At 41.4% G+C, this 26,871-nt stretch overlaps 1 protein-coding gene across 2 annotated transcripts in view; it reads right to left on the bottom strand.

Moving 5' to 3' along the window:
- The window catches only part of alpk3a (alpha kinase 3a), a 29,283-nt gene extending 3,948 nt beyond the window's left edge, over positions 1–25,335 (bottom strand). For both annotated transcript variants that reach the window (XM_088921614.1, XM_088921613.1), the window contains exons 1-13: positions 25,273–25,335; positions 24,579–24,890; positions 20,664–20,785; positions 17,776–17,893; positions 16,063–17,416; positions 8,646–10,800; positions 6,946–7,093; positions 4,957–5,084; positions 4,623–4,658; positions 3,814–4,088; positions 2,661–2,749; positions 2,106–2,323; positions 1,714–1,762 (exon numbers count right to left, since the gene is read on the bottom strand). In XM_088921614.1, the coding sequence (XP_088777740.1) occupies positions 1,714–1,762; positions 2,106–2,323; positions 2,661–2,749; positions 3,814–4,088; positions 4,623–4,658; positions 4,957–5,084; positions 6,946–7,093; positions 8,646–10,800; positions 16,063–17,416; positions 17,776–17,893; positions 20,664–20,785; positions 24,579–24,730 (4,844 nt within the window). In that variant the 5' untranslated portion in view covers positions 24,731–24,890; positions 25,273–25,335. The remainder of the gene's footprint in view (positions 1–1,713; positions 1,763–2,105; positions 2,324–2,660; positions 2,750–3,813; positions 4,089–4,622; positions 4,659–4,956; positions 5,085–6,945; positions 7,094–8,645; positions 10,801–16,062; positions 17,417–17,775; positions 17,894–20,663; positions 20,786–24,578; positions 24,891–25,272) is intronic.
- Positions 25,336–26,871: the final 1,536 nt, after the last annotated feature.

Raw genomic sequence — 26,871 nt, 5'->3', positions numbered from 1 at the left:
AACTGAATCATTTAAAGTGGATGCATTTTAAATACAATATTTGAAATACTTATACAAAATACAATGCATTATTTCCTGCAATGACGCGAAGCGTCTCTCTTACTTCCTGTTGCCATTCCAACATTTTTAAAACTTTCCCTCAATGACAGCATTCCCTTTAATTATACTTCTTAACAGGCGTTTTCTAACACAATAAGACAAAAGTGCTGTGCTGGTCTCCCTTGAGCTGGCTCTTTCAACCAGCATAGGGTTGCCTGCTGGCTTGTGATCAAAATGTACATGATTACTTTTCAGACGGCAAAATCCCTTTTCTTCCTGTCCCACAACAGATGAATCTCCCACATTCATTCGATACTGCTCTTGAACAGGCTTTTGTTTCTCCAAATAATTTGAATAGCGGAAAAAAAAGTGATCTTTTTTCATACTTGTTTGTGAATACCATCACCAAACTTCTACCTGTCATCGTGATAGTATGACTTACCATTTATTAACTTGCAATATAATACCCTGCTATTGTGAGAGAGTGAAAATGTATACATTAATCTCCTCAATTCCTTACTATCCTGAAAATAGTCATGGAAAAAACACCATATTGTGGTCAAGGAATGAATGAATTCAAGAATTTTGAAAGAGAATGCTGATGTTTCCTGAGGGGTGATTTAACCCTGCATTTCTCAGTGACTCAGTATAAACTCTTTCCTATGCAGTGTCATGTGTCATCCATATGTAACTAGACCAAACATACAGGTTGAAATGTGCAGCTAGGGTTCCTACAAGGGCTCATATAAACCTTTGGTTCTTTCAGGAAGACCTGTTGAAATAACAGGCATATGCTTCCATTTATAAATCATTCATCAATTCAAATTCAGCTTTGTGGAAGACAACAGAACCAGATTAAATCACCCAGACAACTAAAGGTATTTAATATTGTATATCAGGGTGACACAGTGATGCAGGGGTTGGTATTGTTGCCTTGCGACACCAAGGACCTGGTGTTTTCCTCCTGGTGCTCCAGTTTTCTCCCCAAGTCTAAAAACATGCTGTTAAATTAATTGGATTCTGGGAAAATTGGCCCTGGTGCGAGTGTGCTTGTCTGTGTCTGTCCTGTGATACACTGGCGTCCCCTCTACGATGTATCCCACCTTGTGCACATTGCTTGCCAGGATAAGTCCTGCTCCCCCGCGACCCCGCATTGGAAGAGGTTTAGGAAATGGATATTAACTACATATTAAGAGATTTATATGATACTTGTAATGCATCTGCATTGAAATGATTTTGTTTCCTTTTGGAACGTTGACTTGGTAAAGACCTCTTACTAAATATGAAGACGTTTCACTTTATTTTTGTTTCACTCTTGCCTGCAGTCCCTTACACTTAGTACACAACACAGACGTGAGCAATGTCCCTTCCACCAAAAAACAGTTCATTAGGAAAACATTAGAAAACATTAGGAAAAAAATAATACGAGCAGAATCTCTTTGTGCCATAAATATATACAACCCCTGAATCTTGGAGAATGGTAGGGCCTCAGATATCCATTAATAAGACAGGAGGTCTGCTGAACACATCCTGTTTGAACATGCGGTTTCAACTACATTATTTTCTTTATGAAGAAGCATTTATTATGGGACCCAAGTGCATCCAATGTTTTAACTTAGACGTTCTGTGTACAGGCACACACATACAGTTTGATATACTGCTAGATTTACTGACCCTTTTGATTTTGTAGCAATCCCAACGTTTGTAATCTTCAGACCCACTCCTGCAAAAAGGAAGAAAGGCTGTCTCATCAATTATTACAACAGACTAAGGATTATAGTGACCCATGGAGGAATTAGCCCCGAATCTATCATTAGCAGTAAAATGAAATAATAATTTCACTGTAGTGACTTATACCATATGCCTGCTTGGTCAGTATTATACATTTAGCTCTGTTAAAAAAATCCTATTGTCACTTTGCTGGTGTCTTCACATAACTATAGAGAGGAAGTTTGAGCTCATGACTAATCTTAGCTAGTATGCTATTTGCATGTATAGTACATACATTTTCCAGCTCTGATTTCTCAGCATTTGAAATGTACAGCTTCACTGGTATCTCCTCTCACCTTCCAAGTCCGTGATCAGTAAGTTCCCGTTAGTCCACTGGTAGATCCAGTGCTGGAAAGCAGAGCATTTCTGCTCCACCTCCGACACACTCCTCAGGATGAGACGCCCCGCCTCGTCCCTCATGCAGTACTTCCCAAAGCAGCCTCTCAGATCCACCTCCACTGTGGCGTAGGGAACAGTGTTCGCAGGCCGATAGATCAGATGCAGGGGAATAATTCTGCGATCGAAGGAGAATCAGCTCAGAGTGACTGCCAGGCCAGCGCCACTGAGCTATGTAAACCGCATCGTAATCGTGTTTTCAGAATCAATAGCTGCTGCTAATCAGCTACGTCAGCATTGAAGGAGTGGTACATTTTGAAAATACTGAACCGAGATGAAAAGCACCGAGTTTAAATGAAAAAAAAAAAGCGGTCAAGCCATTGTCCGTACAACAAAATTGAAAAGCTTTGCCTGGGTGGCAAGACGGTGTTGTTTGAGAGGAGACTGTTCCCAAACTCCAGTTCAAATGAAGAAGGAGTGTTTTCCTTGGGTTTAAAAATGTTTATGTCACTTACTCCAGTGCTGGGCCAAAGTTTTCAATCACCCTTGTCTCGGCAGCAAAGATCTTGCAGTACTCGCGGGCAGTGTTTTGTATTTTACATTCCTGTAAGATAAGGGAGTAACGTTCATCCATGTTCTGTGGAAGACTACAGAAACAGGAAAGCAGACACTCACATCTGTATATTGCCACATGTTCTTATCTGTGGCTGTTGAAAACTACAGTTCCTTCTTGTTTAATTCTGCTATCACACATTGTTTTCATCTTTTTTTCAGTTTATATACCAACAAAGAGATAGGATTTATAAAATAAAGATTGAATTTTTAAAAAACATGGATTATTTTGTTTTTTTATTATTGTACTAACACAATACTATATTAACTACATTTATCTGGCCAGTTTTGAATAGCTTAAATGTGTAAATATTCCTTGATGATGGGCCACCACATATGTGCTTATTGTAATACGATTTTGATATACTGTAAAGCAAGTAAGGGAAATCCCCTTGTTCACAGATTATGTGTGAGTGGTCTATAGCAAAATACAGTACAGTCTTACCCCCACATAAAACCCATTGCATCTCACATCCCAACAGATGACTCTGGTTTTCTCTTGAACAGCTGCCAATGAGTAATATCCTAGTAGCTAGTTTCTTGTTATGAATAGGATTAAACAAGACACTCTTAGGAAATAAATCATGAGCTGTTAGAATAGCTGATAATGTGGTATCACATTGTGTTTATATTAGAACTTTATGTGGGGGACAGGGTATTTACACAATCAGAAGGGAATTTTTAATTCATTAAATTGAAAACAAATTGTCTGATTGAAGCCTGTAATCTTCTTAATATGCAAATAGCAGAACAATGGGAATATTTTACCATCTAGAGAACACCTACAGTCACCTCGGGCATCACGGATAAGACTAAATATCAATTCCTTTTTATAAGCCGTGAAAAAATGCACAAGATTTTTCAAGTCTGCCAAAAAACCTCTGTTTAAGTTGTCCAAATTTTAACACAGCGTCTAATTTCAGACTGAAATTCTTTTGAATAGTCTTTTCAGGGTCTAACAATCAAGGCCGAAACTGATCATTTTTCGGCAGTCATGTAAAAGGCCAACAAGAAACGCTTGTGATGGTGGGGGGGGGGTGAGTCTGCCTCTCTCACCTGCTTCGTGATCTCGTGGTTTTTCTCGATGAGGTCGTTCTCCTGCTTGGTCCCATATGCAATGGGGTTTCGGACTTTAATGATGCAGGTGCTGCCCGACTCGAATATGGGGTCTAGTCCATAGATGACCTTCACCCTGCTGGCTTTGTGTGTCAGCCCTTCCCCGAGGTGCACCTCCTCCGTCATGATCCTTCCAAAGAACTTGTCCCCCCAGTGCCCCGACTCTGCCAGGCCTTTAGTAAACAGCATCGGAGTCATCTCGATCTCCTCCCCCACTACGCCACATGAAAAGAGAAGGGAAGTTCAGTTTTCATTCAAAGGAACTTTATTTTCAGAAGCAGGCAAGTGTTTGAGGTTGCATCCTGCCACCCGAGCTCAATGCACGCGAGTGGTTAGATGTCTTCTTAGCATGAGCAGTTCTGCATATGGCAATAATTGCAAGTGCTCCTATCATTAGCATCTACAGGTGCAGTGATCAAGGAGTAACTTTTAATTTGCACGGTTTGTGCTTGTTAGCGCACCACTGTAAGGCATCTTTCTCAGGCACTGGCTGAAAATGTCCTGCTTCAGATTCTTGAAGAGGATTCTGCTTGCACTGTGAGCCTTGAACTCTAGACTTCTGCTTTTTGGGTAATCTGCATTCCGAACGTATAAATCTGAGCAATATTATCTCTCAAACCACACAGCTTTTTAATGACACAAAATGCTGCAATCAGTCAGCTCCCTCTAAAACAAATATATGCTGTTGGCTCTTTTTTTGTGGCATGTTTATTTTGCGTATTGTAGTAAAAGTGTTTTTTTTTGCTCACCTTCTACATCTTCTCGCAAAAGGAAACCTGACAGCACTGGAAACCAGGAAGAAAGGGCAAAATAATTAACTCAAAGATTTTCAAAATTCAAAATGAAAAAGTCATTTGAAACAAAACTACAAAATTACAAAAATAAAATATAATTTCAAATAAAATGTGAAGGCTTCAGAGTCTACCAAGCAAAAGTTAACAGGTTTGTTACATTTTGATTCATATCCCACACAAAATTAACTGCGGTCACAAAGCCTACCCTTAGAAGCTAGAACATTTCTGGTACTTGTTTCAGGTTATACTGTTCCATGTCATATCCCCTCTGCACATACCCTCTACATACCCTCTGCACTCAGTAAGAAATCTGTGGAATCAGCTCCGTATTCATTCTTTATAGAGCATCCGTAAACACCACAGTCCTTACTGGACACCTGGACAATGGCGAGCGCTACTTGACCTTCGTCACCTGAGCTGAAATACAAATCCAGAGCACGTATTGCACTTATTATCAGATGAATTGCCCGAACCTTCACACAGTGTTCTTAGAAATACATAAACAGTTTAAGGTGAGCAGTTTCTTGTACACAGTGCATCAAGTGTTTCAAGAGCGCATTAGCTTGAGAGAAGCTGTATGATTCTTTAACTTGAGAGAAGCTTGTGTGATTACATAGTATTTGTATATGCTTACTCCCCCAAAAGGTAGCTACACAGAATCAGTACAGGTAAAAATCAAGGACAGAGGAGCTGCAATTAAATTGAGGACTACAGAATAATTCTGTATATAGGATTACACAGTACACAGTAGGGCTGCAGGCATACAGTATAATAACTGCTGTGACAGCAGTAGATAATGATGGCCACCTCCCACATGGAACGTGCTTTGGGATCCTTTGGGATGGACAGCGTTGTGTCAATTCCAGGAATTAATTATTAATTAATGCGGTTACCTCCAGCCGAAAGCTGGTGTTACTACAGGGGATGTTCTAGTGTGGGCACTGCAATGAGCTCAGAACAAGACAGTAAATGTCCCTCTCCTTCCTGTAACAGGGCAGACTCCCTGGCAGTGGCTCAGGAGGCTATGCTGAGAGGACAGATGTGTTAAGGCTGGCAATGTGAGCTTTGGAAGCACATAATCCCCGTACATGACACCGGATTGAAACAGTTTGCTCCAGATTTTTAATTCCCCCCGGAACAGCTGAGTTTTCATGCACATGCACGTTAGACGTTCATTCGGCCACCAGGGGGGTCCCTTCTTTTCAGTTCCAGAGAGGTTTGGCTGACGCTGCAAGCCTGCCCTGGCGGAACAGATATAGATTTAATGACCCAGGAGCGCTCGCGTATGAACATGCTGATGAGGAAATCAAGTCGACTCGGCTTACAGCACCGCGGTCCCCCAGCAGCCTTACTGTACGGGTCATGGCCCGTCTGTGTCACAGCTGTGGGCTTTATTATTGCACAGCTGCCATCTCTGCAGTGCAAATCACTGAGGGGACGGCTGCCGATAAGGAAACAAAGTGTTTCAATTACACTGAGAAAGAATTCGCAGTCCTGGGAAGTACAATGCTGTATCAGACTGTAAAAACTATTGTACACCTATGTTCCTTATCCACTGTCCTAACACCATTGTTCTAAGGAACTGTCCGTGTAAATATTAGATTTTTAAACAAATACCACAGATCAACATTTTTGTGTCTATTATTCCTCTTCATTTTATGAAGAACAGACATAGAAATGATATGAATCACCCACATCTGGCAGTGTGGCCCTGTGAACTGTATAGGTTTTGGTAGGAACATGTCATGTGGAAGTCTGATACATGGCCTCAGAGTTAGTGGTTAAAAACTGGACAATTGTCACTGATTCAGTCTTTGTGAAGGACAGAGAACTCAGTGTCCCTTCAAGGTTCAACTGTAGACATGTTCATATAAGTGTAGGTCAGCTCGCAGAGTATGATCTGAAAGGCATGTTGAAACCACACAGAGACATGTGATTTAGGGGGAATCACAGAAGTGTTGCGTGTCAGCTTACCTTTGCATGAACTGCCTAAAGCGAAAGTGCAGTGTTACTATTTACACAACAGATCTTTGTTATGACAAATGATAATTGTTTTCTCTGTGATTTAGCAGGTCGCCTCCACAGTGAGTTCTTGATGGGTGATTGTTTAACACGAAAGTCATCATATTATTACTCTACTTTTATTACTGTACAGGTTGCTGTTTCCCCTGGGGACTGTTTCGAATCCTTCTCAGATGCAACATTTTCTTATTACAGGCAGCTGTTTAACTGAAGGCTTGGGCTCTGGGATGTAAAATAGTAACACTTGGTGATCTACCTCCTTCTCACTTCTGCAATTTCCACTTCATCTCTGGACCACTTAATAGTGGAGTCGCTGAGCACGTTGAAGAACTGACACCAGAGTTTCAGGTGACCAGATGCATCCGAGAAGGGCTCTGCCCGGATCTTCCGGATAACCTGAGGAGCTGAGCAGAGAAAGACACCCAGGGTGGGCAAAGTCAGCTGGTTATAGTCAGGATCAGGTGATGCAATATGTGTGCTTTCTAAGATGCATGCCATTTCCTCTTTCCATCTCTTCATACACTGTTACTAAAATAGTTTCATAGCCTTCATGTTATGCCTATAAAGTTCATTTAGCAAAGACAATTCAAGAGTACATCACCATTTTTAATGAATATGAATTAAAACATGAAACAGATGGAAAGGAGTAGTAAACAGAATACCTCTCAAATATTAACATACATTTCTAAATAGAAAATGACATGATTCATACCCTGTAATTAAATAAAGAACATAAAAAATTACAAATGAGAGGACACCATCCTAGCCTGTTTTGTAGTCTTCACTTTGTTCTATTTTATGAGCGTTTTGCGTCCTATGGTCCCATCGGCCTAATCAGAACTGAAGCAGAGACCGATTCAACTGTTTATGAGGATATTTCACCCAACAGCTAGTGCCTCCTGTCAAATTACTCAAGTTTCATCACACGTGGACTTTACAGTTGGATAACAAAGCAATTCGAATGCAGTGACCAAATGGGTAATACAGTATCAAAATCAGTGTTCTTGATTGGTTATCACAGTCCCCAGCGAAACATGTATGGTATGAACTGAAGAAAGCAGATCGCAAGTGCAGACTTCACATCCTGGAGTGTCTGGAGAGGTTGGACTTGGGGCAGTATTCAAATCTCTCTCTTAGGAGGAGCACAGGAACCTTCTGCAGACCTACAGGAAGCACTTCCTTGAAGTTATTTCAGCTTATTTCTACCTATCAGAATGTGATTCTGAGTCATTTTTATGCTAAATTAACAGCTCTTTGAGGCAAGAATAAACGTGCAGGCTACAGCATGTTTAATAATAGAACTTCCTCTGTTCTGTTTTGTAAAACTGCTTAGAATGAACATTTGAAATGATGCAGTACTTTCCATTGCTAACACCTCTACCTCCCACCTCTGAAAGGTGTAACACAATAAGCTGTAGGATGGTTGGGGAGTACGATTTAGAGCTTTAAGACAAGATATAACTCCTACACTTCTCAGATACAATATGCGTTTCATAGTTACAGGTATAACCAGGCACTTTGTCATACTTTGTGTCAGAATTTCTGAAAGGGGTGAGTTGTTGGACCCCTGTGCAAGGCCACGAGTAAGGTAGTTTGAGCAAAAGTAAATCCAAGTCATTAGGCAAGAGCGAAGTCAAAAGTAGGAGAGTCAGGTCGAGAAGAGAAAGCTGTGGAAGACTTCAGTGTGCAGTGAGTGTAGGTATGCCGGTGAAGAGTGTTTAAATATTGAAGAGAGAGATGAGGTTGGGTAATTAGTTCCTGGATGAGCGCGTGTGGAATTTAGTACGCGTGGGAATGCTAGGGCACTTACAGGAGAAGGTATGAGTCGTGACACGTAGCAGTTGGTAAAAACTAGCAACAGCAACAGTGTTGTCCTGTACAGAAAACTATTACTATTTTCTACTAGAAAAAAAAAAACTATTGTTATTGCCCCCAAAATGGCTACCACCAGCTTACCTTTGAAGGGGTCTTGCTTCTGTTTCTCTTCAGTTTGGGCATCAGGCTTCGAGTCCTTAGTGGAATCGGTCCTCTCGTCTGTTTCCTCAAATCGTTTGGGCACCTCCAGGGTGGACTTCTTCCTGCTAAGGTTCGGAGAGCATCTCTCCCTGGGAGGCGTCTGGGGCCCGGGGGGGGCCTGCAGGTAGGCGGACTTCCGCGCCTGTCCCGGGGACATGGGCGCCGCCTCCTGGTCTTGCGAAAGCCTCCTCCTCTTGGGCACCTCCTCCTTCTTTGCCTGGGCGTCCGGCAGCCCCGCCGCGCCCTCGGCCTCGTCGGCTCGGGGCTTTGGAATGAAAATCTTGCGGCGGGCCCCGGAGGCCAGCTCCTCGGGGGTGGCGGAGGGGATGAGCGTCAGGCTGTCGTGGCGTTGCAGTTTGGGGCTGCTTTCGCGGGACGGCCCGGACGGGGGGGTGGTGTCCCGCCCCGCCCTGTCGCCCTCCTGCGCGTTCGCCAGCGGGGTGCTGTCGACACGGATCGAAGGAACGGCCGTGACCCCGGGAGCTTCTGTGCCCAGCGGGGCCTTCGCTGCAAGCCGACGGGTGGCGACTGGGCTCGGGGGAGGCGTGCTGGTGAGCGAAAGGCAGACTTTGTGAGCGATGGGTCTGTCATTTTGGAGTTTTTCGGCAGGGGGGGCTGAAATTTCGCCACCGACTTCTGCGTTTTTTTCTCTGTCTTGTTCCATTACAGCCACATGTGGAGGATGGCTTGGTGATACACGCTGCTCTTTCTCATCTTCCAGAGCTGTTGTTCGAAGATGGGGAACCGCTGAAAGCTGGTTTAGGGTTTCTAAAGACAGATTATTTGCAACCGCGGGGATCTCTAATGATACACCTTTGGCGTTTTCCTTGGTGCTTGCCTCAGCAGGGAGGGAGTCTTTTTTGATGTTCTCGTTTTCTCTTTCCAAAGATGACACTCCAGTGCTTTTTGCATTGTCAAGGTCTTTCTTGACATCCCGGTGGAGAGAGGCTAGAGATTCGTCGTCCTTTGCAATAGGTTGGTCTTCTCCCGAGACTGAAGATTCAGGTGTAGGAATATTGTCCATGCACATAATTGAAACTTGGGGAATCATAAAAGCAGGTGCTTCTTGTTTGTTTTGGGAAGCAGATTCAACTGATGTTGGGGGTGTTAGATTCATAGCTCTAGAATCTGGCTTATGAAGCTCAGTGTTATCTTCATGGTTTATAACTACACCTGGGAGAAGACTATTGCCCATGTCTGTTCCCAGTTGTTTGCCTAAATGTAGCTCAAGCAGCTCTGCTTTCTCTTTACCTCTTTCTTGTTCTTGCTCTGAAATCTTGCCTTTTTGATCTGATTGAGTGAGAACATGATCCATCCTGACATTTTCACTGTGGGGAGCTGCAGTTGGAATCTCTGGCATTCTCTCAGCATTACTTGGTGTGATAATTGTCTCGGAACCAGGCCTGATGTGTTTCAGCAGACTTGGCAGCTCAGGAATAGTTGTGTTATCTGCTTCAGTTGTCTGTATTTTGGGAGCACTTTCGGTTTGTGAGCCCAAGAATTCTTCCTGTGAAATACCATGTGTTGCTTCTTCTAGCTTTGGAGCACCTGAAACATTTAATTTTGTAACAAATAAATGGGTTTCTGGGACGGAGTGATATTCTTGTTCTTTGTCGACAAGATTGTTTCCATTGTCCTCAACTATGTTCCCTGGGACTGCATTGTTGTCCATCTCAGCATTGTCTTCTACCGTGGGAACAGTGATAGGCTGGGTTACCAAGACTTTATATGCAGATGTATCATTCTGTTCATTCTTTTCCATTTTTCCTGCTGTTTCAGTTGGGTGTCCACTGTCAATGTTGACAATAGTTGAAATTCCTGGACATCCGGAAATGTTATCTTCAGTCACAGGCTCTATATGTCCCTCATTCAATCCCTTGGTAGGGGACTGTGTGCTCTTTCTCAATTCATTTGTAATAGATTCTCCATAGCTGTGCAAACTACAGGATTCAATCGGCCCAGCTCTGACATTCTCCAGACCTTCTGTGATGGAAATCTGAGGTGGCATTTGTACTGTCAGTTTATGGGACATGTTAACCTCCTCCTTGCTACCAGGTGTTTCACTCATTTCTGTCTGTATCTGGCCTTTCTCATCCTTGAACGAAAAACAAACAGAAGCTTTTAATTATACTATATAATTTGCAGACAAAGAAATGCCATTTTAATTATTAATATTCATGATGCTACAACATTGGAGTATTGCTGCCTGTTACAGAAAGCTAAAATAATTGTTTGCAATAGTATTACATCATCTCACAGGACAGCACAGGGAATAAGCAGGAAACATGAAGTGCCTCTCATTATACTTCACAAATATTTAACTGGTTATGAGACATACCAAAGATATTTTATGGTCGACGTATCTAGACATTTTGTCCCTTTAACTATCCCTTGTAACTATGATGTTATAGATATGTCCTAACTGTGCTGTCTCTAAGACCCAAGACTGTTGATAAAAATAGTGATTTTCAGCAGCACAATTTCTCCTTAATACAAATGTACATAGCACAGGGCGTTCAGGATTTTGGCCTATGACAACATGGAATTTCCTGTAGCTGCAAGAAAACAAAGACATATGGGAAATTCAAGAAGTGCAATGAAGAATGAAAAAACAAGGCACTTCTTTATGTAAAGTGTCACAGGTGAGGAACTACCCAGCCATGCAGTTTAATAGGACTCCTTAGGATTGTTCAAGAAATAAAGCAATAGCTTACTGTAGCAGTTGTGAAATTCATTATGATAACATGTACAGTACAAGGCAGGAAACAGTGAAAGATACTTGACAGACTTGTTATGTAACCAAGCTTAAGAATGTGAAGAATGTAGCTTCAAGCTAATATTTAATCTGTGTACTTGATGGAAAAAAATACTAGTTTCATATTTCATATTTATAATCCATCTAGAAGATTATGCATGCTCCCAGTACTGTACATTTGATACTACAAGATGAGACAGGTGAATTGCAGTCTGGACTTAATATGAGCAGAAGAGCAAAGTCCAGTTAAACTAGAAACAGTAACTTTCACAATGAATAAGTACACAAAAAATAAACATCTGAATCTTCTGTAAAAGTGCTGTAGATCCACTTTCAGTGCTTACAATTAAGTACACATAAAATAAACATTGTCGGAACTGATTTTATCTCCAAAGACACTGTTTAACATCTGTGATTCTTTTCCTTTTTTTCCTGTTGGATTCCAGCCTGCTCATTTGCATTAATCCAGTTGTGCTCAGTGATTTTTCAGACTGTTCATTTCAGTACTTAAAGATGATCAGGGTTTTGGCCATAGCATACCAGATGAGGTAGATGGGAGCTAACAGGAAAAAGATATCAAGAAGTTAGATCTATATATAGCAGCGTGACTCTCTTTTTCCATCTCAGCCTCTTGCATGAAGTACTCATCAGCTAGCCATATTTATTGTTGACTGCTTTCATCTTTTTTGGAGCACTCCTGGTGTTAGACCAGCTGTTTGATGAGTCTATGCGATCTTGCTCTCAGATGCCACTGTAAAGTATCTATCCGTCAAATACCTATCTCAAATGTGCCCCCTTGTCAGTAGGAGATTTCCCTTCAAATACACACACAAATAACATCTCTCCTGGCCTAGAGGTTATTGTGATGTACTGTTTGAAAAAATAAGCTGGCAAGGAAATGGATTTGTCCGGCTCACATACTGATCAACTGATTGTACAAGTGAGTTAGCTGCTTAGAAGATGTGTGTGCATAGCTTTCTGGCCCACATAAAACTATTTTTACAAGGGAACCTTCCCATTTCTGGTCAGGGAGGTTGTAAAAATGGAGTTCTAGGAAGGGGCAAGAGACAGGAAAATGTTCCTAAAAAATTAGGGACATTATGAAATGCATTGACAGTATGTATTCTATCCATGTTTGGAACAGCTGTGACAGTGGCATAAGTTGTTTGCAGGAACCTGTTGTAAAACAGCCAGCTGATGATGAAGTGCTTCTCCTCTGTCATGTGTGACTATATAATGTCTGCAACACAGTTTAAAATAGAAACAGCATTTCGTACGTGTTCTGATGTCACAGAGCATGCTCTATTACAGCATTTAGTCCTGTCTGGTCCACAACACTGATTATGATGCTATTTTGAAGGAGTTTGTTTCTACAATAATAAAAACTTAAATCTAAAAACAAAACTAGGAAAATCAAACACTAAAAATGAAACTTTCTATCTGGGAAAACCTAAGCTGTTGAACTCTAACAGATCATTGTTTATATCTCTTAAGGCAAAATATTTCTGCTAGTTTTCTGTCCCTTTTAGAGAATAAGCATATGAGATAAAATTATTTCCTTCATTATACAGTTGCAAGAATGTGGCTGATGAGACAAAATGAGAACCAGCACTCTGAAATGATGTTGATACAGAACAAGGCAGCAGTGAAATAAGCAGCAGTACATGAGTGATTTCACTTTGGAGCACAGGCTATTTCTCTCAGTTTCAGAAGATGCCTGTCTAAAAACATAATGAGAAAAATACAATAGCTAATTGTATGAACAAGTGTTCAGGTCTAATTTCTCGGGACTCCGAGCAAGTGCTCTAACGCTTGCTATACAAATCTGTTCTTCCAAAACGCTGGGAGCTGTGAATCCATCCTGCCCAACCCGCATTAAGCTAAAAGAAGTTTATTTTCAGTATATGACCTGCTGTTTGAAAAATGCTACTCTTTGGGTTTTGATATTGTAAAAGGAAAGGGCTAGTTGATCTGGAAATAACTCATCTGTCTTATTCCACAGAATTAACAAAAACTAGAACTGTAAACACATGCCTCATTAAATCTTTGATTTCCTTATACTCTGTTACCACAAAAGCTCAGATTAATAGCCCCCTGCATGAAAAATCAGTTGCAGTTCCACATTAAAGTGAAACACCAAAGAATGTTGCTAACCAGGTGCTGAATTCTCAGAATCCTTTTTTTAAGAACAGATACTACAGTTTAATGCAATACAGTATAGACACAGTGTGTGGAAACAATATAATTTTACCTTTTATATGTCATGTGTTGGACAATTTTAGTCCTGGACAGCCAGAGTAAAGGAAGTCTCATGGAACAGCCTTGATTATCTTTTTATACAGACTTGCAGCAAACGCAGTCTCTTCAATTAATTTAGCAAGTAATTTGTTAAATTCACTAAAGAGAGAGTCCTCTGTAAGCTCCGAGAGTTCTGGTAAGCTTCATTTTGTATTCTAAAGGGTATCTTAATTGCTACATTTAACTAACAACCTGATTAAGGCATAGGTTAATGTTCCCTATCTTTACAGATGGGAAAATTAAGTGTGACCTTTATAACCTGCTGGACTGAGGCTCTAACTCATCAGCACCTTTGGTATACATGAATATAGACACATACTGTATATTTACTCTGTGTACTGGATGGCAGCTCTTTCCTGTCAGATGTCTCTTTCCTATAATTTCATCTTTATTGTAAAGCTTGATATGAAATTGTCTTTCAGGATGTTTTAGGCTATGACCTCAAAATTGTTTCAGTGGAGTAATTTAGAAGACACCCCCCATAACACAGACGATGCTGCAAGCATTTGGTAGCTAGATTACCACTAAAATCTCATTTCTTGTTCTTGCAATTGATGTTTTTTCATTCTAATTGATTGCTAGTGCACATCTTTATTATGAATTTCACATGGGATCGCCGATACTTTAAAAGGTCACAAAGCGAGAAATGAATTGGTTGCACTTTCATTTAAATGCTTCCCCCCACAACACAGTGCTCTGACTTTGAACATTACAGTCTTTCAGGTGTGCACAGTTTTGCCTGTAACTGATTATTTGAAAGAGACCCAATAGGCTTAGAGCCAGTCTCTAAAGAAAGCACTCATTGTATGGCGAAGAGCAGAACAGTGTGTGGAAAGGGTTTATTTTAAGACCCACAGGAGAGAGAAGAATTTGGAAAATGTGAAGAGGTTCTACTATGCTTCTTAAGGACCTTACTGAGCTTGGACAAAATTCTCTTGCTCCTGATTTCCTTTACACTTTTTGTCAGAACTTGTTGATTTGGGGTATTTCTGAACACGTAAAACAGGTTCTCGAGATCCTTGATCTCGATATGCCATCCGGTCACATGCTATCGTGCTCTTAACAAATCCACAAGGATGGGTGGACAGCTGAACAGCTGAAACATCTGTGAGGCTGACAGGCTGTGACATTTTGGTTTCCTTGGGAAAAATAATCAGTTTTGTTTCCTCCTTGTCTTTATTATCATTTCACAAAATAAAAAACCTTGGTGACTGTCAATACGTCACCCTAGGTTTCACTTCAACAACTATCTTCATCCTAAAAAAACCTCAGGCTTGTGAACACAAGGGTAATAGAACAGTTTCGAAAGAAGGGCGATCAGTGAGCCCATCTAACTCCAGGAGCTAATCCATCCAAGGCCCTCAGTCAGATATCTCTTGAAAGAAGCCAGGGTTCCAGTTTCAACAACATGGCTGGATAGTTTCTCCCAGGCTCCCACAGCCCTTCGTATTAAGCGCTGTGTCCTGTTGTCGGTTTTAAATTCACTTTCCCTTAGCATTTGTAAAAAATAGAACCGGGCCAGCAAAAATAAGCAGGAGCTTTCTCATGCATAAATATTCATTGAAACATTCACTGAAAAAGAATGTAGAAAGCTGATGGGAATGTGTGGGTGATTAGTTTGGCTACTGGCTTTTTTATGACAGCTTTTTAACAGATTTACAAAAGAAAACAGGAGAATGGAAGAACTGGTGTGTTTCTAGGGTACTTACGGAAATCTTCCATGCACCTACCCTTCAAAAGCAGATTGCTTTAAAGTCTGAAAAGGGATGTAATTATCAATTTATTTTTCTAAAATGAGAACATTTATTTTAGTGAGATAAAATCTGCTTGTTGCATGTTGCTTGGTGACCTGCCTAACAAATGGACAAGGACAGCAAAGAGCTTTGCTTGTTGCAGAGGAGATCATCATAGAAACTGCAGTCAACCACCTGGGCTCATTCAACAAGTGTTTTTCACTGTGCAGGTTTTTGAGTTTCCTGAATGATCCTCAGTCGATTAAGAGCACTACCTGAAAGAGCTTGGAAAACCTCTGAATCCTATTCCAACAGCTCGTACCTTGAACTTCCGCTAGTGGGTGATGGCATTGCTTTTATTTCCTCTCAGAAAATGGAAGCCTTTCAACAAAGAGGAAGTAGGTGCTGGAACTGCCAGAGCAGGCTGTCCTTATGCTCAAGACCTACCACACAAATGCATACTGATACTATCCATAAACAGCACTCAAGTGCCCGTTGCATTACCCCATGAGCTGACACTGTGACAGAACCCACCACACACCAAGTCTCAGCACTGATACCAGGCTCTTACCTCACAAAGCAGGGATGTTGACACTTGAACATCGATTTGCCCATTCAAATGGTGATTCAAAACGGTCTCCTCCTCCCACGACGTCTCCATTTCCTGATCTGTACGATTCACGTTATTTGTAGCAGTAACTAATGCATCTGTCTTCATGGATTCTTCTGCAGGAGGATTTCCTTGAGGCTCAGGTTCTTCTTGAGCTGGTAATTTGATGTCCATGTGTAAGGTCTCAGCAAGTGGCTTATCACCAGATTCCGACAATACTGCACACACAGTGGGGGGTTTGTATTCCTCTAGCACTAGAAGATTAATTTCAGACGGAATGCTAGGTGTGGCTAAACCAAACTCATCAGGTTTCTCATCCACAGATGTCAGACTGCTGGACTGCAGCATCTCTGGGCCGCCTCCTGCTTCGTCGCTGTTCTCGTTCTTGCTGCCAAAAAAAATGTCTTTCAGAGAGAAATATACCGGACTGACTGGGGGCTGGGTGTTAGGGGGCTCTGGCTCCTTGTATGCACCTGTTCCTGCATGTTCTTTCACTTTTGAAGTGTCGCTACTCTCCACAGTCTCTTTTGCCCTTTCCGATTCTGGGCTTGCCCAACCGTTGTCTGCATCCATCTCCATGAAATCTTCTGGTGGCAAAGACTTCATGTTCTCCTCCAACGCCTGCGACCGCAAAGATTCCGATAAGTATTGCGCCAAACTAATTCCTCCTTCGCTTGCCTCGTGTTCGCCACGGGCCCCCCACGCTGCCTCATCACGACGTTCCCCCACATCCACTCCATTAGAGATCTTTTTCTTCTTTTTGGCGAGGAATTCTTTATCGGGCGGCCTGGTGGTAATTATCTCCACCGTCTCATAGATGTAGGCAAGGAACTCGTTGCCATTCTCTTCTGCCCCTTCCTTGGGTGAGTCAGTCCCTTTGGAACCCGCCAAGAAACCGTTGGGCAGCTCCTGCGCGGCGGCCGCCTGATCCTTCCCGCCCAGAGTGCCGTCTTGTAGCCTGAACTCTGCCGCCTCCTGAGCGGGCCCTTTCACCTCGTCCTCTCTTTCCTGCAGGGAGGACGGTGATCTGTTCCTGGCTTCGCCAGGCAGCCGGCGTTTCCTCTGCGCCCTGTCAGGACTCGCTGTTCGCAGCTGGTCCGCACGCTCCTGGAAGGCCTCCTGGCCCTTGCCCTTCTTGCGGCTCTCCTCCAGCTCTTTCTTTTTGACCGCAGCCTTCTGCTTGAGTTTCTGAAACCACCTCTGGTGGATTTTGTATTCGTTCATGGTGCCGACCTCCAGGACCCCAGAACAGGACACGATGCCCTTGCTGTTCCTTGCCGAGGCCTGATAGATGGCAGCATCATCTTCGGTGCAGCTGTGAATGGGAAGAGTTAACCGTGGTTATTATTTATAGGAACCACACTAACTTCTTCATCAGTTGCCTTTATCCAAGGTGAATAAAAGCACATTATGATCTGGAAACTTCCCTTGGAAAACTTTCCTGATGCTTTGGTGAAAGCTTAGGTGTGGGCATTCGACTCCCATTCTGAAGCAAGGATAAACTGAATTCTCAAACACCCCCGTGCTCAACAGCTTTTCAAGCCAAATTTGTAACATTAAGATTTCCCATTTTAAAGAAACAACGAGAAAGACAACACGCTTCAATACACAAGTGCAGTTTTTGAATAAAAGCAGAGCGTGGATGCATTTTGAGCCTGTATGCTGAGTATGTACTTGTAAATGTGGAGAGTGTGAACTTTCCCATTGTGGAAAATTTCATATTTGGGCAGGCCACAGTATCGGTCCATCTCCGCGTCATCTTTATACCAGGTCAGCTGAGGCTCTGGATAGCCTGGAAAAAAAACATGGTATAGAATAAAAGTCAAGCTTACGTTTTGGAAGAGAATTTATTGTATTGAATTGTATCCTATTTCTTCCTTTTTAAGAAAATGGAAAATGGAAGCAAAAATTAAATTATTTCAAATCTTCAAAGTTGTCAAATTTAAGGTTTTGAGCCATGAGCCACTGAACAATTCTTATCCCCTGGATATACGATAACAGCAGTTGCTTATAAGCCTCAAATAATCTAATAATTGCTCAGTTTTTACTTGCAAGGCTAACCATAACTGAAATGATAGATGTAAACGCAAAGTTTTCCATTTGGAAAAATAGCCAACTTGATGATTAATCTCACTGTCACCCAGTCATCACAGTATTCCGTATGTGGGTCTCATTTCAGAAAATTTCAACTTAACTGCCAGATGAAATCATAGTTTATGAATTCATTCTGTTATTCAACTGCCCTACTCTTCCCTTTAAAACCTCAGCTGTTTCAAAGGGATTAAGGCTAAATGCCTTTTATCACACGAATGGCTCTTACGTTTCATTGAAAGGCGCTAATAAAATTAAACATGATTTTTGGGTTATTTATGTTTCTTAGCAAATAATAGTTCGTACTTATTTCTAATATGAATTAACACACATTACTTTCAATGCTGACAGCATGAGCAGAATATTATCAAAATGATACGGCAGGACACAAAAATCAAAAGAACATTTCATACATTCAAGTATTTTTTTCTTTGGCAAATTTCTTATGATCTAAACCTACTCTTAACTGTGCTCAAATGGATATGGCTTTTAAACACAGACATAAAATATTAATACACAATTCCAGACAAGTATATAAACCAGATTCAAGCTCCAAGGAATGCTAGCAATTAGAAAGATCAAGACAATTCTTTATTAATGCAGCAGTTTAGGTCAGATATAAACTTACGTTGAATATTAAATAAATCACTGTTTCATTAATATCCTGTAATATAGTGTTTACAAATTTTTTACAACCAATGACCAGATGGTAACGACATATTATCTGATTTTTTAAATTAAAACAAAATATAATTGACAGTTTACGGACGTCTGGATGTTTTAAGACGTAATTGTCAAGCCCTAGATTACTGTCTAAATATTTTAAATCAATACAATTCATACCTGCTTCCTGAACTGAACAAACATCCACTTTTAATCATGGGCCACACAGTGTGTTACAGTCAACTTGCATAATGGATGGCGATAACAGAGTAAAAAACTCCAAAATGAAACATGGTGCTGTGGTTAATTCTTGACAACAGCAAAACCCTTTCATGTGTTTGTAAATTTTCTTCAGTTTCCCATTAACTTAATACTTGATAGCACCCCAAATTGTCTTGTAAAGTTTTGTTTCAGTCAACCTGACACACCAGTCTCATCCAGTGAATGTAATAACCACATATTAACTCATTAATAACCTCATTAACCACAATAGCAGGTCAAACGTCTGGGTAAGTAATTGACAAACATATATTTATACCTTATAATACAAAACCTACAGTACGTGACCCAACCAATTGGATATAATATATTCAATAGGAAACTTTGGAGTGCACACAACTGTCTTGGAGATACTGCTTTAACAATAAAAGCATGGAATACCAAATAATAAGAGCTGTCTTCCATCCATTGTGTATTTCACGAAACATATATACATTTTAGAAAATAAAACAACACCAACAAAAACACCAATTATAATAATCTGCCATAGTTCTGGTGTCACTGGTGCCAGGGCAGTGAATTCATCTAAATGACGGTGAAATTACCAAGCACATACAGTACAGTGGCTAAACAAACCAGGCACAACCAACCCGGGCACTTCTATCCCACTATTATACCAAGTGCTTCTTCCATTAATTCCATAATTAGTTTAGCCTTCTTCTGCAGCAGGCTCAATGAAAGAATCCAATTTCTCCTGTACCAGAATGAAAGTGCCTGTGTAACCTCCTTCTGAATCAACACAAACAGTACTGTAGAACCGTGATTGGTCAGTCCCATGGTGAACAGAAGATATTGTCTGCAATGCAGCTAATCTCACTAAATAATGTAAAGACGCTTAACAAGGCAGCAGAGAGGGAACTCAGTCATTGATTTAATACAAAAATATGTTCACTGTCAAACCTTTTTTTTTCTTTTAGTAGGGACAATAAAACACCCGCTTGTCTGGGGGCTAAGAGGTAAAGTTTCTGTAACAGACTAGAGCAGCCAAAGGTTTGTGAAGTGTTAAAAAATTTAATCTTTTACCCATCAGGGTACAAACTGCCTAAAGACCTCAATATGTGGCAACATCTCAGTATTGTGGTGCTACAACAATAATGAATTCTGACAAAGACCTGGTAATATACAGTATCTCTAAAGCCTGCATAAACTAAATAATTTAATGTCATGAATTTAATATCTTTTGGGGAAAAATAATAAAACTTCACTTGCTTATTTAAATCTAAAACATGGCCCCAGACATATAATATTTGTCCTTGCACAGTGCTTTTTTTATTAATCAGATGTAAACTTTTCTCATTAAAGTTCTATAGCTGGACGATATTAAAATTGAGAATACAGTTCTCAAGTTATTGTTTCATTCTAACCTCACTTTCTGAATAGCTGTCTTCATCAGTTCTCACCACAAAGCGAACTGTTGTTTGAGTCACAGGGGAGGAAATTCCAGCAGCAAATGCTAGAAGCAGTACAAAGAGAAGAGTGTTTTTTCCAAAGACAGAGGCTTTCCCCTCCGATGAGCCCAGATACGGTACCTGAGACAGTGCAAGAGAACTTGACGTTACAGTCCTCCGACACTGCCTTGGATTTCAAGGTGGTCTCAAATGTGGGCTGCGTTTCCTCCGTTAGCTGAGCCATTATGCTGCAGAAGGTGCTCCTGCAAAAGACAAAATAGCCCTAGTCATCTGAAAGGCTGTGATCTCAAAGGGAAGACGATGGCTTCCCCCGTTTCCTGACACTTCACCAGCTCAGAGAGAGAATGACAGATCCTTGTCTTTTAGAAGAGCTGTGCTGTACTGTTTGTGACACAGCAGCAGGTACACAGTGTGGCAGACACAAACAGCGGTGTCTGGGGTCTGGATCTTGTGCATCATGCTGTGTCTGCTGCAGAGACTTGTGTGGAAGGTTAATAGCAGACATGCTGCTGGAAGAATGCACAACTCCACAACTCTAGTAGGTTTGGTATTCAAGAGTATAACTGCTTGTAAATTTACAGACCTTTCAGGCCTTAATCACTACTTTTCTGTAGTGATAAAATGATAACATATGATCTCATTGTTTTGGTTGTTTGTTTGTTGTTACATAGACCTTGCACACACCAATCAGAATAAGGGTTATAACAGAAACAGGATTGTTTAGAAAGCATACTGTAATTTACAATTGAACAAAAATGTCAAGTTAGGTAGATGGTACAGTACCTCCATGAAAGGCCGGCCTGTTCTTTGTTACACAAATCTAAGCAGAAATTGTGTGAGCCTCTAAACTACAGTTACTTCTTGTCTTCTCTGTTGCAGTTGTGACACAGATTTGTTTGATATTATCTTTCAAAAGATAGGCATTAGCTATTTCAGGTAGGCATTAGCTGGAACACACACAAACCTGACTGTTTTATTCTTCAGGATTCTTTAAATTGCAAGGCAACATGAGGACCCAACATTGTGATCTAGCAGTTACGATAGTCGGTTTAACAAGAGGCTAGGGATCTGGCTATTTTGGATCTTTATAAACAGAGAAAATTAATAAATGCAAGAAAGGGCTTCCTTCCTCCCCTCAGATTTTTCTCTTCACCTTGAATTATAAAGGCAACATATAATTCTGGAAATTTTACTTTGTTTGCATGCTCTCGGTAAAATATATATATTTGATAAATATCAAGAAAAGAAAAACACAAGAATGAAAGTTCAATGATAAATTTTGTAGAATCAGAGTAGAAATCCATCATTATGGTAATGGTATTTCTGTCCATCCTGACACTTTCTAACTGCTTTATCAGGGTCACAGGGTCGGGTGGAACCAGAGTGTATCTCGGCAACCAGTAATTCTATCATTTAATGCAAAAAATATTCCTTTTCATTCTTCTTTATTTGAATTTTTCATTTAAATTTAACTCAGTTTTTTCAAAGCTTCTCACAACATATTTTGAAATTAAAATATCTTTGTTTATTTTTCTTTCAAGCTAGGCACATAAGGAAAACTCCCATGCACATTTTGTGTAGGGAAACTAAAGGTATGTGAAGCCTTCACTAAACAAACACACAAACAAAACATTATGTTATTTTTTCTTCTCTTTAGGTTAGAAGTGTTTCCATTGAGTCACAGCTGTAGAATGGTGAGGGTCAATACTAAGTGTTAAGGAAGAGGCTAAATTCAGAACAACTGTAAAAATGATTGAATATCTAGTTTTAAAACATGGTTAATTTTCTCCACACAGTATGAGTTTTATTCTGATGTTAAAATATTGTGATGTTTTTTTCTCAACCTAGCACAACATAGAACATGGACACCAAAGGTCTCACTGTGACTATGAAATATATCAAACTCCTGCCTTGTACCACTGTAACCAGGGCAACTCAACTAAATGATTTAATTTACCAGGAGCTGTGCAGTGTATTCACACTTTAGTAAAACGTTAGTTTCAAATCAATTTTGTAAAAAGTATGGATTACCTCAATGGCTTGTAGCAAGAATACTTGTGGCTTGAGTAGCTAAGCAGGAAGAGAGCAGACAGATGCAATAAGCCTCACAGCCATATCCAACAGGCACAGACACTGAGCTGCTTTCATATCGATGAAATTCCATCATCTGGGCTGACCGGCATTTTGCTGAAACTTCGGTCTAAAGTTGAACTCCAACAGCTGTATTTTAATGCGTTGTTAGGGGTTATTTAGAGCACTAGATTACCCATTTCCTTTAATTCTCAAATTAGCAATATGATGCATCATTGTATTTAAAACATATTCTATTTCAATTAACTGCTCAGTACCAAAACATTTTTCTTACTTGCGCAATAAAGCATCAGTTGTCAAGCTTTTTAATTACAGCTGGTTGCAATTCTGTGTTGATTTGCCCTGAGCCACATGAACTAATACTCTCAGCCAGCACAGTTAAAACAGTTACAAAGAAGCACATAAATACATTTCTGCTACATTTCATGTAGGTGTACCTCCAGTGAAAATGCTTCAGACAGCAGTCTGTTTTGGAGATGGACATAGTGCAAACAGATGGCAACAGACACCAAGACATGGAGAATCTATGGTTTTGAAAACTGTTGAGTACCAATTAGATACACTTACAAGGAGATGAAAATTAATGTATGTATTCCTTTCTGTGCCATTTTAAAATACCGCTGTGAATTTTAAAATATGTATTCTTCTGTTTGAGACACCTATAAAAAAAATAAGCGCTGGTATTATAGGTAACAATACACTGGATCCTTGTTGCATTTTTAAAAGAATTCTACCATTTATCAAAAGTAAGATTTAAAGAGGTTCACAAACACCATATGATTCATTTACAAATAGTATTCTTCATACACTAGATATTCACTGCAATACATCTTATCCAAAATCTGTGGTGTAAAATACATTTAATAACATGCTGTTCTTAGCTTTCTATATAATTTACACTCTGAAGCGCCACAAAGTCATACCTCATATTTGGCATTCTTAAGAATTATTGTTATTTTTATTATCTTTACATTCATTTGCGCTGCCAATGAGGAGGAAGATACAGAGCTATTAATATTGTGATTAAAAGAGAAGACAGAAGGCATTGCATGTTGTTAGAACTTCAGAACTTCACATTGGACCCGGATAACAGTTATTTCTCCTTAAGATGCTATGAATGCTATGAAAGGACATCTTATTAGGACCGATCATGGGAGGCACAACCTCACTTTTACTGGTCTTCTCTGGAGAGAACATGCCCCTGTAGGCCGTAAGCGTGGATTCTTACATGCCCCGGCCTTGCTGTAGTCTGAAACGCGGAACAGTTTTGCTTCTTAATAAAACAAATCCGCAATCGCGAAAAGAAAAAGATCGAGCGGTTGAAGAAGCCAGAATGTCTCTAACAATAAATGTCGATTTAACGCGGTTTGGATTCGGACACCACACGCAAACACAATCACAGCGTTCATCCAGCACAGACACGGACAAGGGCTGTACGCAGCCAAGTTTGGTGTATTTCTCTACTCCCTGGCCATGTTTGTGAGGTACATTATCTTTCAGCCACACAGTCTCCTATTGACAACTGCTGATTAACAATTGTGGGTTTTTTTTGCAAAGGAGTGGGATTCTGTCGCACCTACTGAAAACCGAAACCACAGGAAACAGAATGAATTTGGCATGCGCGGTTTAATGAATGACTGGGGGGGGGGGGAGTTAATTATTTTTTTCTTTCATCGAGTATTTGCTACAACGCAAACACGGTATTCATAGCCAAACCGGAGCTGCAGGTGGCTCCTTTGACGGCTTACGACATTCACACCTTTACAAATCGCACTTTTAGATAAAAAGTGTTAAGAAAATGAATTCTGACGGGTAAACTCTCTCAAATGTGTCATTTCAAGTGGCTTAGCCGACTGAAAGAGCGAGAACACGGTTCGCCGAGCGGGAGTGATGTCGAAAGGGCACTGTCCCCCCCTCTCCCTCTCCCTCTCCCTCTCTCTCTACCTGTTCTCGGGTCTGACGCTCAGCAGGTAGTTGCGGCTGTCGGCGCGCGCACTCGGCGCGGGGGCCTCCTCCCCATCCTGGCTGGCCGAGCTGCTGAAGGATAACCTCCCGTTTCCCGAGAAGGAGCGGGACATCGGCCTCCTGGAACCCATCTTCCACACTGGCGCAGGCTGTTCGCTGGAACACCCAGGGACTCCCTCAAAAACCGAGGCTTGGAGGTCTTGACGCGCAGCAGAACAGGGGGTCGAGTTCTCTTTAATCCAGTTAATTCCAGGTCAGTCCGACAAGTGTCACCTGTTAGACGGACATCAGCTGGAAGAAGTAAAAGTGGGGGGGAAAAAAAAAACGTTACAAAACGAGTTACCCGGGGCTGTCGGTGTTTTCAAAGCGGGTTCAAGTATTTTTTGTCCCCGGGAAGAGAAAGCAATAGCAAAACACACCTTAACACCTTCCCAACGTTTGGATTTTAAAGCAAACAACCCAGCCAAGATACCCCCCGGCTTTCCTCGAACTTGCCCTGCTTTTCAAGCTAAAAATAGGCGTCTCGACGAAACAATAGAGTTAGTCTGAAAACAAAATCCAAACACCCTGCCCAGAAACTTTTGGAACCGGCAGCGGCTACTGCCGAGTTCAGCTTAGTGTCGAATGGGCCGTCCACATGAGATTTTCACTCAAACCATGCTTATTAACTCACCCTTTATTTCTCAAAGCCCTTCGGAGACAGCCCGCAGCTCCGGCGCAAAGCTCTGCATTTGTCAATCACACACGAGCACGCGCTGCCTGGGGCGCGCTATTTATAGCAGGGCCCACAAATAGACACAAGTGCACATCACATTTTCCAAAACCTGCCCTCAGACCCCTGTCTGCAACAGGGAGACCCAGGAAATCTGAAGGGCAAGAAAGCTCCAATGCTCTGGGACAGGCTGTTGAAAACCTATTAGATCAGACACACAAAGGGCTTCACAACAGAGGCAGGTTCACACCGGGAGAGAAAAACCCCAACAACAGCTGGCACTCTTTCAAACGTTTGATAGCCTGAAACTAATTCACAGCGGCCCAGGACACTTTCTTGAGACTGGTCTGTCGCAAATCGTTTACGCGTGTTTTAAAGCACAGGGAGGGTTGTTCCTTTGCAATGTGGCCTATTCCAGCTCTGTTGAGACGGCTCTTCTGGGGCACTGAATGAAGGCAGACCTTTCATATGACCCCGTCAATCACTGCTAGCGCACCGCCCTCGGAAGGCCCTTTAACATGGGCTGTAGATTCTGGCGTCTGGTCACTGCGGATTCATTTTCCAAAACACGAATGTTCTTGTTTGTGTTGACCTGTCGCACAGGGGACACTGTGCACACTTGTACACTGTGATCAGTAAGGAATTCCGGAGCTGATAAACCTTGGAATGTGCTTCACGAGTGTAGAACATGCCCGTGTGCTCTGTATGGGGACCAGGAGGGCTGTGCGAAACTGTGTCATGCAGAGGCTCCAGAATACAGGCTTAATGAGGTGTAATTCATGAATTGCATGTGGTCGAGGGATTTTCATCCAGAGGGATCTGAAGCTTACAAGAGGGACCTGCTGCAACCCCACCGAGCTAACACACAGCTGCCCCCAGCACAGCAGGTCAGGGGCAGGAAGGGGAAATTATTTTACCAATGGCCTTGCAAAAAGCTGGCCTAGACATGAGAGCATTTAAAAGACTGTGGATTCTCAATGCATGTAAAACTATACTGTAGGTGTAATGATGCTTTTTTTCTCTATATATTAGACAGCAGTGGAATCAATCATGTCTAGAACTTTACATCTGACCTGTATGAGATATAACATCCATCAGATATTCTAGGGGGGCGAATGTGATTCAGGGTATTTTTACCAGCCTTATGCCTGAGAATCAGCGAGGGATGACTGGGAGGTTCAGTATTAGGGAAGGTTGTAAGCCCAACCTTCTTACAAATGACAAACGACACTTGTCAATTTAAATGAATACTGTACAAACATCCCACACCATGACACGCTGTAGCTATATATATTTTTTGGGAATTCATGTATCAGAGTTTGCTTATCAAGGAAATACCACCCGATTCAGCCGTAAGCTTACACAAAACTGCGATAGCGATGCAAGTAGTACCCATTCACCTCCCCCGCGGTGCCAACCAGTGAACAGGAATCAATCTAGAACTGAACCGAAGGGTGTCATTATTTCCGAACCGTATATCACTGCAGAGAACCGCACTCTGTTTCTTGACCCCTCCGTCTCCTCCACGTGCTTCTTGTATTGCGATACGTGTACGCTGAA

The sequence above is a fragment of the Atractosteus spatula genome, chromosome 7, assembly GCF_055471065.1.
Source record: "Atractosteus spatula isolate fAtrSpa1 chromosome 7, fAtrSpa1.hap1, whole genome shotgun sequence".
NCBI classification, from domain to species: Eukaryota; Metazoa; Chordata; class Actinopteri; order Semionotiformes; family Lepisosteidae; genus Atractosteus; species Atractosteus spatula.
Note: the sequence above shows the minus strand (reverse complement) of the source record. Positions and strands in the feature narration are given on the sequence as shown.